The following is a 12970-nucleotide window of genomic DNA, read 5'->3' as shown; positions in this document are numbered from 1 at the left end:
AAAGCGGAAGGTGGGGTTGGATGACATGGAATCAGGAAGTAATTGGACAGTTGCTCAGCATACAGTAAACAAAAACACACGTTTATTAAACTTAATAAATGTATGTCTTTTAAGTTAGATAGGAATTTATCACTTTCTATATTGTGATTTAAAATATGAGTCTGTGTATGTATGTATGTTACTGCAGAGCAAAACATTGTAATTAAAACTGTTACTGTCTTATACTCCTGGCTAACCAGCTGTGTGTGAATTTTAGCCTGAGCAGCCAAAGTCTGCACTTTAAACTACTGCCTATTGAAATGTCATGATTTGCTATGGGGCGTCACAAACTACTTAAAATGCAAAGGAAGGATGAATATTTAACATCGCTCTTTAAACTTGGTTTTTGCAGGTTGGCCAAGCTCCCCTGCACCTCCGATGCAGATGCAGTCCCCCCCCCTCGCCCCCAACACACACAAACACTAAACTTAAATATACCAGCTCTGAGATTGCTGTACTTCTGAGAAAAGGGAATATTCTTAGAAATGGCCATCTTGGACTTAGTCTATGTCTAGATTTCTAGTCTTTCCTTTTCCACATGCCTGAAATTTCCTATGGTTACTGCCATGACTTGTACTGTATGGTATGGAACAGGCCAGCCCCTTACACTTTAGAACTAAAGTAAAAAAAAATGCAGGAATGCTGTTTGGTATGCAAGTTCATTATTGCTGTATTTGTCAGTTTTCTCAAGTCAGTTATTTAATATCTCATGTCCTATAAGGCTTATTGGCACTAAACAGTCAGTCCTTTTATAATCCATGATTAGATCATTACCTTGAATAGTTTCTGGCACAGTATGTTGATTTCAGACTGCAGCACCTGCAACATTGAGTTCTTGTATGGACTTGTTACAAAAGGTCTCATTGAGACTGGAGAGAGAAGTTTCTCTTTGTCTGCTTCTCCTTCTAATAAGGAGAATGGATTATTTAAGCAGTAACCCACGAGTGGGTGTGAGTATATCGAGGAGATTGGATTATTTAAGCAATAACCCACAAATGGGTTTGGGTATATCAAGAAGAGTTGGTTATTTAAGCAGTAACCCACGAATGAGTGTAGGTATATCGAGGAGAATGGTTTATTTAAGCAGTAACCCATGCCTGGGTGTGGGTGATGCTGGATTTACCCATGGTTGGTGGTGTTTGGTCATAAGGGCAAAACAAAGACAACGAGTAAATCCAGCATTACCCACACCCAGAAGTGAGTTTTTTGCTATTATATAGTGACATTATTTAAGAAAAAAAAATACTTACTTTTCTTAAATAATGTCCTTGTATAATGACACCGTGCTGTCCTTCTGCCGCTGGACAGCTCTGCTTTGCCATTGCTGATGTACTGTGCATGCGTTTGGAATTTGCGTCCCCATGCATACCCAGTACATCAAGTGCTCGGGAAAGTAAGCAACGGTGAAAAGAAGATCTCTGTTGCTACGCTTTTTTTTTTTTTTAAACCCTTAAAATTAAAGAATATATCAACAGAAAAAAGTCTGGCCGATCGGACCTTTTTCCATTCTATATTCTCAACAGGCACGCTGGTTGGGCTGGCCAATCAGCGTGCTCAGCCAGTCATTGTATAATTTAGCAGTAACTCTCAAACAGGTGTGGGTATATCAAGGAGAGTGGGTTATTTAAGCATTAACCCTCGAGTGGGTGTGAATATATCAAGGAAGAGTGGGTTATTTAAGCAGTATCCCAAAAGTGTGTGTGGGTATATCGAGGAGAGTGGGTCATTTAAGCATTAACCCTCGAGTGGGTGGTGGTATATTAAGGAGAGTGGGTTATTTAAGCAGTAACCCATGAGTGGGTGTGGGTATATCGAAGAGAGTGGGTTATTTAAGCAGTAACCCATGAGTGGGTGTGGGTATATCGAGGAGAGTGGGTTATTTAAGCAAGTAACCCATGAGTGGGTGTGGGTATATCGAGGAGAGTGGGTTATTTAAGCAGTAACCCATGAGTGGATGTGGGTATATCGAGGAGAGTGGGTTATTTAAGCAGTAACCCATGAGTGGATGTGGGTATATCGAGGAGAGTGGGTTATTTAAGCAGTAACCCATGAGTAGGTGTGGCTATATATCAGGATGTACCTGCAGATGGTGTGGTTTGAGCCCAAGTTATTAAACAAAGCCAGCTGTGGGTAAATCCTGATGTACCCACACCCACTCGTGGGTTATTGCTAGTATGCAACAACATTAAGAAAGAAATTGCTTTCCTTTCATAAATAGTGTCTTTGTATAATGGCTCTGTACTCTGCCACCACCTTCTTCCTTGTTTATTGGTGTACCACGTATGCGTATGGAATTTGCGTCCCCACGCTTGTACAGTACATCAGTACAGTGCAGTGCAGTAGAATCAATGGAGAAAAGAAAATAGTCATTGCTGTTTTTTTTTTTTTTTTTTTTGAGATTTTGAGGGATAGGTCAGAAACAGAAGGAAAATCAGGTACATATCTGTTTATGTTTTTGAGAGAACAACTGTTTTTTTCTTTTTTGCTCTGTCCCTCATCATAGGGCGGCCACGGTGGTGCAGTGGTTAGCATTACCGCCTCACAGCAAGAGGTTCTCTGGTTCGAACCTCGGCTGGGGTGCCTTCTGTGCAGAGTCTGCATGTCCTCCCTGTGGTTTTGTGGGTTTCCTCCGGGTGCTCCGGTTTCCTCCCACATCCAAAAGACATGCAGTAGGTGGATTGGACACACTAAATTGGCCCTAGGTGTGAGTGTGTGCGTGTGTGTGTGTGTGTGTGTGTGTGTGTGCGTGTGTGTGTGCCTTCTGTGGAAGGTTGGGAGCCGGGCTGGCAACTCGACACTGTAAAGCTCCACTGCCAATCATGAGCGGACATGTGATCCGCTGTGGCGACCCCTAACCGGGAAAAGCCAAAAGAAGAAGCAGCAGCAGCAGCTCTGTCCCTCATCATATTCCAATAGAAAGTCCGTCGCTCAATGGTTCTTCAGCAGCTGGACTTTATTCTGTTGGTATATGGTCGATTTACAATGGGCACGCTGGTTGGGTTGTAAAATCAGTGTGCACATTTTTGATTAAGAATGACCCATCATTGTACAAGTCAGGCTGTGGAGAGAAGGTGACAGCAGCAAGCATGGGAAAGCAGAAAGGCAGTGACATTTTGTTTCCTAGCCTCGTTATTTACCCTGTACTCATGGATGAAAACAAAAGCTTTCAGTTGTCATTGTTGTACTTGAGCTGTGGATACTGACAAACAGTAGAATATTTTAAGATTTACTTTGCTGTGCCTTAGACTAAGATAAACCCCAGCTTGCTTACAGATTCCCATTTTCAAGTTATTCTGAAGTCTGTAGGTAGAAATGTTTAGGTAAGACTGCATTTTTCTGGTAAGTGAATTTTTTGACTTGTCACATAATTTCAAGATACTGTTTCACCTACTCTGCTTTTCATTCCAGAATGAATTGTTTAGCACAACATTTCCCTATGAAAAATGACCAATTTTAGCACAGCGGCTATAATTAGTTTATGGTAAACACTGTCCTGTAACTACAGTATTTATTGTCAGATGCACCTGGGCTTCATTTCATTGTTACCAGAATCAGGGACTAATTATTTTTAACACTATATAATATTTTTTTGTTAATGCAATTTACTGAACTGTATAAAGGAAACCAATTTAAAGGAAATGCAGAATTGCAAAACAGGGCAGAGTTGCCATTTTTGGAAGTAACTACATTGAGAACCCTCTGAGAATCACACAATTTTAGTACAGATTTCTGTCTTCTGTGGCAGGCCAGCTGACAGTCTCAAGAAGGTGGGTCTAGAGTGCTGTGCTGTATCAAAAACAGTGTAAAATGTGTAAGTGACACCTATATGTATTTTAATGTCATTGTAAAAAAAAAAAAAAAAAAACTTAGCTTGCTAGATTTTTTTGTACGTCTTCAGCTGACATTTATTTATTAACCTGCAGCGAACAAGAAGAAAGAGAAAGAACGACCAGAAATCTCATTGCCTTCTGATTTTGAGCACACAATACATGTTGGATTTGATTCGGTCACTGGAGAATTCACTGTAAGTAGGTGCTCTGTCCTGTGTAACAGGAAAATGTATAAGTTTGAAACATCCAGGTGTGGCTTCCCCAAGAATGCAGTTATGTGGATGAGCAGATAGTTAGGTTTAACATTCTTTGTAATACCAAAAGATGCTAGAGGTCCAACCTTTCTGGCATGTATTAAAGAAAAATGTTAAAGTAACTGAACATTTTTATGGATGTGAAACTAAAAAAAAATCAATAGTTGAAAAAGACATACTAGATTAAGTGACGTACTCTTATTTGGTATGTTTTATACGTTAAAATAAGTATATATTTAAGCATAATTATGTGCGTTGTTAAAATAAGCAGCATTTTCATATTGAATTTGCAAAGCATTAATATGTATTTTGGTCATTTAACACTTGCATATATTCTTGATATAACAATAATGGCTTTATTTTGCAGCATCAATAACTTGAAAGAGTATTTCAGCTCAGCTGGGTGGCTTGTGTGCAGTGCAGAATGGTCTCATTGCAATTATCCCTTCTGACTTGTAGTGGGGTGGGAAATATTTCAACAGTGACACATGCTAATATACATGTATACACCTGAACCTTAACCCACCAGGTGCATGGGTTAATTCCTACTGAACAAAATGTCTTAAATGTTTTTAAAAGTCTTTGGTATCAGATGTAAAATGAGGCCAGATTTTTTTTAACTCTGAAACCGTTATTGCACCTCTAAGTGAGTAGGGATGTGTGTAAGCAAAGGCCATTTACAAATGAGATCCCCGGAGAAAAGCTCTGTACTAGTTAAAGTACGACGTAGACCTGACAGCATTCAACAGAACGTCCGATATTACACAAGTAGAAAAATGTGATCAGTACAGACTTCTTAACTTCAAGAATTATCGACAAACCCAGAAACAGTGGGATGTGGCGCAAAGGCCCAAATTCAGGGACATTTTGTAATTATTACTCTAATTTACAAATTAATTGAACAACATGTTTTGCAGCATGCACTTTCTGAAAACCGAGTAACGTAGCATTCTAATGCCTGGCATTATTGACTGTAACATTCAGAGGTTTCAAGAATATCAAACATTTTATGACTAGCATAGCAAAATTATGAAGCAAAATCAGAGACTTTCTGCAAAATTCTGGACATGAGAGGAATGGTCCACAATTATATTGAGCAAGACTTGTATTTATCAGAGGAAAAAAACAGACAAAAAAACAAATAAGCTTGCATATACAGATATACTACAGCGTATACATATGGCCTTGCATATACAGAATTATTTCTGTGTTACATAAGGAAGAAAAAAGCTGACCTACTCAGTTGAAGGGAAGAGAGCCTTGATGGAATGCACACTCTCATTTAGAAACCTACCTCTTAAATGCCCCTAATTTTTACCCCAGACTTCTGGCATCCATCCACAACTTCTTTTCCTATTTTTCATCCATGGGGTTGGGTTGTCACATCATGTCTCATAAACTTTGTTTTCTGATAAATCAATCCAAATTATAGTCAGACATTTGACTTTCATACTTACTGTTCTTAATTTAGTAAGAGATACAAGGGTTAATGGGATAGTGGTAGGTTGTTTACAGCCTGTCTGTGCATATAGCTTATTTACTGAAGGAGTGATTGCTCAAGTAGTACTTGTTTTGGTATTGCAGTTATACGTGTGGTTTAAATGGAGGTGATTTTTATGGGCTTTACTAAAACAAATTCTGAGGAGAGCTGCCTTACTGAGAAAGGAGAGTTGTAGCAAAGTTTTGATGCCATCACTGAAAATATGGGGTCACCATAGTTGTCCTCTTACATAGAGTGTACTAGGCATGCATTTGTGGAGTATAGGGAATGTAATACATACCGTTGCAGTATTCCTTTCAGGGGTGGGCATTTTTCAGGGTAGTAAAATACAGAATAGGCCACTTTGAGAAGTGTCTTCCTGCTGCTGAGCCCTAACCACTAAATGTTATTACATGAACTGCAGATAAGTATGTGTAGAATGTCCAGTCCTGAACGTATATGTTATGTTGTAGCTGTCCTATTGTTTAGTAAATTAACTAGTAGAAAGGTTAGTAAGGACATTGTAGGCATAAAGGAAGCTTGAAAGCCAAAGAGTCCTAGTTATTCTAATGAACCCTATGGGTCATACATTTCAAATCCTTGTAAAGTACACCAAGCTTTGTTTAGCATATGACTGTTTTATGTGAAAATTAACCTTGAGTTCATGATCATGTTGCAGGTCAAGCAGTTTTGTTAAGGCCACTGGTTTGATATGGGTCTTCTCACTTTAATTTCTTCAAGTCTTTTGGGTTTCTGTTACCATGATGAGAATGGATTCCATTGCTGAATTAGAGTACGATTAAAGTTCATCAAATCAGTATTGTTTCAGTCTTTGATGTCAATTAGATGGGGTCTTCGCAACACCTGTAATGTGTCCAGTAGTGACTCCTCCTGCAATTCAAATGGAGTTGCATGTATTAATAACGTATCTAAATACGATTGTTGATTCTTTTTGTATGACCCGATGTCCTTCAAGGATGCATCTGCTGTCCTTACATATGGGTTGTCCTGCCTCAGGCAGCCCTTCGGTTGGCCGGATTCCAAAGTCTGGGTCCGGCGTCGGCTGATGTCGCCCTTTCCCCGACGTCAGAGCGCCTGGGGTATAAAAGAGTCAGCCGACGCCATCTTCCCCAGTCTTTCTTGCCGCATGGTGCCCGAAGCAGAAGCAGTTCGCAAGTGCCGGTCGGCCAGCTCCTGTAAATTCAGCTACCGAAGACTTCAAAAAGCTAAGTACCCCATTGGGGACTCTTTCTTGCCTCAGCCGATGTCAGATCAAATGCTTAAAGTTAATAATTGCTTGACTTGTGGGAAACAAATACCTCATAAGAATTTCCATTCATACTGCCTCCCTTGCCTAGGCCCAGACCACGACGTCTCGGCCTGTACTGCCTGTGCCTCCTTTAATCGACGCACTCTTAGGCATCAGTCGGAGTTTGCAGAGGAATTTTTTGGGGCTAGTTTCTCTTATCAAATGCCTTCGGAGACTCCGACTTCTCATTTAACCAAAAAACGGAAGGACAAGGACCGACACACGCGGACCGTGGTTTCGGCTGAAACCACACCTAGGCCTACAGCGAGTGTCTCAGTCTCGGCTGAAACAGAGTCCTTGGTACTTCCGACCATGGAAACGGTACAACCGACAGCCTCGGCCCCAGAGGCTTCTTATGAGTCGGTTATGGATTTACCCTCGGAAACCGGTGTTCAGGAAACTACCGACACCATTCCCTTAGACAAGACTACCCCAGCACGTGGAGCAGCCAGGCCCCCTGCATCCATGTCCATTAAAGCATTCTTTAGGGCTAAAGCTGCTAAGCAACAAAAAACTCTGCCTCCCAAGACTATTTCTCAGGGATCCACTACAGGTTCTCAGATACTAAGTTTGGCAGAGGATCTCATTTCCTTAATCGGGGATCCCAGCCTCATCCGGACAGGGGCTCTCAACCCCCTCTAGACAAAAGGCCCAGGGCTGAGTCCACTGATCTTCAGCCCTCTGATGAGGCCTCTGATGGCTCTGCTCTTTCAGATTACCAGGAGTAGGACTTCATGGCCTACGAGGATTCTGATGCAGAGGAATCCATTCCCTCTGCCTCCCCTCCTGAAGAGCTGTCCTTTGGGGAGACCCTTCACTCCATGAGAGAGCATTTCCAGTGGCAGGGCCAGGAATTCTCTGATTCCAGGAAGAGATTAAGGACTTTTCTTCATTTACCTCGGCATAGACCTTGGCTATTCCTCCTGTTTTAAGTGTCATTGATGATGTGTATTCTGAGTCTAGCACTACCCCTGACACCCTTCCTCCGGCTCCTTTTAAACCCGATAGGTACTACAGGGTCCCAGACTCGCATCATTTCCTTTACAAGGCCCACTCTGCTGACCCAGAAACTATTTCCCAGGGTCCTAAAGGGGTTGCAGCTGCCACTACTAAAAATCCACTCCCATCTGAAAGGGAGTCCAGGGCTTTAGAGAGACAGGGTAAAAAAGTGTATACTTCCACTCTGAGGGCTCTAAATTGTCAGTTTCATATGATACAGTACCAAGAGTATTTGTTGGATGAATTGCAGAAAAAGCTGTCTTCTCCTGAACCCCTAGACCGTAAGTCACTTCAGGATCTGGTACATAATTCACAACAGGTTAGCAACCATTTCTTGCAGTGTGGTTATGATGCATTGGAAGCTTCATGTAGGTCAGCAATGACAGGTGCAGTCATACGTATACATGATTGGCTGAAGGAACAATCTCTGCCAGATCATGTTAAGGCTAAGCTTCTGGATGCTCCACTGGAAAAGCAAAAGTTATTTGGCTCCACTGCTCAGGAGGTCTTGAAGAAATTTGAGGAAAAGGCTAAATCTGTACAAACAGTCAAAGATTTCCTCCAGGTACAACCACCAAGATTCAGCAGAAATTGGCCTTCTAAGAATTGGTCCTTTCCAAAAGAGAGATATCAAAGAGGCAAGAACAGGCATGCCAGAGGTAGAGGGCAAGCTAGAGGCTCCTACAGAGGACGTCAATGGCAGCCTCCTAACCAGAGAGGTAGTTCAGAACCAACAACTGCTGCACAAGGACAGACTCAATGACTTCACCTTGATCCCGCCAACCAGGGCTCAATTAGAAGCACCTTTGGGCGGAAAATTGTCTTTATTCTCAAGAAATTGGCACAGTATTACAAGGAACAAATGGACACTGCAAATAATAGACAAAGGATACAGGTTCCATTTTCATACATTACCAAAAAGAAAAAGAATGCCAAACCTGCCACCAAATCAAAGGGCAGAGGCTTTAAAACAAATTGCCAACCTATTGCAAATGAAAGCTATAGAAAAGGTTCCTCTCACAGAACAAGGCCAAGGATTTTATTCCAGACTATTCCTTGTCCCAAGAAAAGAAAAACAATGGAGGCCTATTCTCGATTTGTCCAAGACTCAATACTTATCTCATTGTGCCAAAATTCAAAATGCTGACCCTACAGCAACTCCTTCCCATGCTGGGCAAGGGGTCTTGGCTGGTAACTCTAGACCTCAAGGAGGCATACCTGCATGTCCCTATCAGACAAAGTTGCAGAAGACACCTCAGATTTCTTGCAGGTTCAGAGCATTATCAATTCTCAGCATTGCCCTTTGGCTTCTTTACTGCGCCCAGAGTATTCACGAAATGCTTGGCATCAGTAATTGCACACTGCAGACTTCAGGGGATTCAAATATACCCGTATCTGGACGACTGCCTTATACAAGCGGACAGCCAACAAACTTTGGAAAAACATTTGAATTATGCCGTCCGCCTTCTGCAGGCCTTGGGATACACAGTCAAGATTCACAAGTCAAGACTTGTGCCATCCCAAAGAATAACTTTTCTGGGTGTGGAACTAGATACAACCACCCAAATGGCTTTTCTCACAGAAGAAAAACAAAGACAACTACCGGATTACTTCAAAAATCTGACAAAACAAACTCAGATGACTGCAAGGAAAATCCTGCAGGCCCTGGGTTACATGGCATCGTGCATTCTTCTGATTCCACAAGCAAGGCTGCATATGCGAAAACTACAATGGTACCTAAGGAGTTTATGGTCTCAGCACAATCACAGCCTAGAAACTTTGATACCAATCATTCCATGCCTTCAAAAGGAATTCCTGTGGTGGGCCCAAGCAAGCCAGTCAAACAGGGGTCTGCCTTTCAGCAAACCAGTAACCAGCCAAACCATTACCTCGGACGCTTCAGACCATGGATGGGGAGCACACATGGAGGACAGATGCATCTAAGGACTATGGTCTCAGAAAGAATTGCGCATGCACATAAACCAGAAGGAAATGCTGGCAGTGATGCATGCAATCGAAGCCTTCAAGCACTTTCTACATCAAGGCCACCTGCTAATAAGGACAGACAATACCACAGTTATGTGGTACATAAACAAGCAAGGAGGTACCCATTCCTATCCTCTTTGCAGACTAGCAATGAATCTTTGGGAACTTTCCCTAAAGCTCGATATAGAGCTGCAATCCCAGTTTGTGCCAGGAAAAGACAATATACTGGCGGACAGCCTAAGCAGAAATACCATGAATCCACACGAATGGATGCTGCACCCACACATCTTCCTTCAGATAACACAATCTTGGGGGAGGCCAGACATAGATCTTTTTGCCTCCTACCACAATCATCAGCTGAAGAAATTCTGTTCAAGGACATACCACCCACAAGCATGGAAAGTGGACGCCCTCTCTTTCAGCTGGAATACTCTAACAGTGTATGCATTTCCACCTCTTCCACTAATGACCAGGGTCTTACTGAAAATCAGGACAGAGCAGCCAAAAGTGATTCTAATAGTCCCGGACTGGCCAAGGCAGCACTGGTACCCACTGTTACGATGCCTGTCACACACGAAACCTTGGCCTCTACCACAATGGTCACTCCTTCTGACACAGCACAATTACAAAACTCTGCACTCCAGCCTGAAAACCCTGCAGCTGACAGCCTGGAGAATACCTTGACTCCTCACCAGGAAAAGCTATCCAAGAGAGTGAAGGATATCATCATGGAAGCTCGCAGACCTTCCACGAGAAAGGCATATTCAGCAAAATGGAAAAGATTCCACACTTGGAGTACCGCAAATGGCCTAGATGCCACAGTGATGAGCATGGCACATATCCTGGAATACTTGGCAGAAATGCTCCACAATGGCCTTTCTTACTCTTCCATAAAAAATCATGCTTCAGCAATTTCAGCAGAATACAATACTGATCCACCTGTCTTCTCTCATCCTCTCCTAAAACAGTTCCTAAGAGGAATTAAAAACATCAATCCTCCAAGAAAACCACCAGTGCCTACATGGGATCTTAACTTCATGTTGGAAAAGTTGACTCTACCTCCCTTTGAACCAGCAGCATCTTCAGAGTTACAGTTCCTGTCTTGGAAGACTGCCTTCCTTCTGGCCATAACCTCAGCAAGAAGAGTATCTGAATTGCAGGCACTCATGGCAGTACAACCATTTCTTATTTTTCATCAGGACAGAGTCTCCTTGAGAACCAATCCTTCATTCATGCCAATGGTGGTATCCAGGGTCTCATTGAACCAAGCTATTCACCTGCCTACCTTCTTTCCAGATCCGCAAAACAAGGGAGAAAAACTTTTGCATACCCTGGACATTCACAGACAGTTACGCTACTACTTGGACAGAACCAAGACTTTCAGAAAAACTAACCAGCTGCTGGTAGCATATGCTGCAGGCATTCAAGGCAAAGCAATTTCCAAACAGACAATTTCAAAATGGATAGGAAATTTCATTCGATTCTGCTACTCTTATCATGGAAAAACTGTGCCAGCTAACATCAGGCCTCATTCCACCAGAGCCACAGCCACCTCCACAGCCTTTTTAAGAGGGGTGGCTACCAAGGACATTTTAGAAGCTGCTACATGGAGCTCCGTGCATATGTTTTCCAAGCATTACAATTTGCCCTTATATTCCAGATCCAGAGCAGGCTTTGCTACGGCAGTCCTGCAGGGCATTTTAGCTACACCATCATTTTCTTAGATCCTACCACCCCCAGCTTGGCTATGGTATTCTACCCATATGTAAGGACTGCAGATGCATCCTTAAAGGACATAGTACAGTTTTGTACCTACCATAAATGTAGATGTCCGATAGGTATGCATCTGCAGTCAGGTTTTCCCTCCCACCTTCCCCTCTGTGGTATTTCTTGGGTACTTATCCCTCTTATAGCTAGCTGGGGTTATCTATTATGGTGTATTTGTTTTTTATTACTGTGCATGTTTGGAATATTTTGCATTTCTCCAAATTTAGCCTTCCTTAGAGGGCACCTGGCATCTGGGGCAAGAAAAACTGAGGAAGATGGCGTCGGCTGACTCTCTTATACCCCAGGCACTGACGTCGGGGAAAGGGCGACATCAGCCGTCGGCGGGCCCAGACTTTGGAATCCGGCCGACCGAAGGGCTGCCTGAGGCAGGACAACCCATATGTAAGGACTGCAGATGCATACCTATCGGACATCTACATTTATGGTAGGTACAAAACTGTACTTTGTTCCTACTACTATTGGAACTGTCTGGGTAGCTTTCTTTCACATTGCTCTTGTTTCTGCCTGCAAATCCTGATATTTTATGACTTTGTGTCTCTCTCTGTCTCTCTCTCTCTCTCTGTGTACGCAAGACACTGTAGTCTCTGGGTGTAGTGATTCAATGAATTCAGTTATCAATGCTACTTTTATCTTCCTTTCATGGACCAATATATCTGATTTTATCGCATCTGTCTTTTTGAACTGTTGGTAATGGGTGATCCCACGTGATGTAGACCAGCTGGACTAGAGAGTATTCCTGAAATTGCCCTTTGGTCATGCCTGAATAGCAGGGTGAGCTGCTTAGTTGCTTGGTTGGTGAGGGGTGAATAATGAGCCTTGCCCTGCTGGGCAATCAAGTGTCTGGGTACATTAGTGCTTGCTATTAGGTCTGAGCAAGTGCTGGATGATAGGATGCTTTTTAAGTGCTTAGGATGTCCTTCAAGGATGCATCTGCAGTCCTAACATATGGGTTGTCCTGCCTCAGGCAGCCCTTCGGTCGGCCGGATTCCAAAGTCTGGGTCTGGCCTCGGCTGATGTTGCACTTCACCTGACGTCATAGCTGCTGTTTATTGGGTATAAAGGCATCAGCCGACACCATTTTCCTCGGTCTTTCTTGCCGCGCGGTGCCCGAAGCAGAAGCTGTTCGCAAGTGCCGGTCGGTCAGATCCAGAGATTTCTACTACCGAAGACTTCTAAAAGCTGGTACCCGTTGGGGACTCTTTCTTGCCTCAGCCGATGTCAGACAAAGTAAATAATTGTTTAACTTGTGGGAAACAAATACCTCATAAGGATTTCCACTCTTACT

The 12970-nt window shown here is 42.7% G+C and overlaps 1 protein-coding gene across 2 annotated transcripts in view; it reads left to right on the top strand.

Moving 5' to 3' along the window:
* The window catches only part of PAK1 (p21 (RAC1) activated kinase 1), a 1330007-nt gene that overhangs the window by 606437 nt on the left and 710600 nt on the right, over positions 1–12970 (top strand). For both annotated transcript variants that reach the window (XM_044073352.1, XM_044073351.1), the window contains exon 3: positions 3963–4063. In XM_044073352.1, the coding sequence (XP_043929287.1) occupies positions 3963–4063 (101 nt within the window). The remainder of the gene's footprint in view (positions 1–3962; positions 4064–12970) is intronic.

The sequence above is a fragment of the Protopterus annectens genome, chromosome 5.part1 (assembly GCF_019279795.1).
Source record: "Protopterus annectens isolate FY-2018-M chromosome 5.part1, PAN1.0, whole genome shotgun sequence".
Taxonomy (NCBI): domain Eukaryota; kingdom Metazoa; phylum Chordata; order Ceratodontiformes; family Protopteridae; genus Protopterus; species Protopterus annectens.
This window is presented reverse-complemented; position numbering and strand designations above follow the sequence as displayed.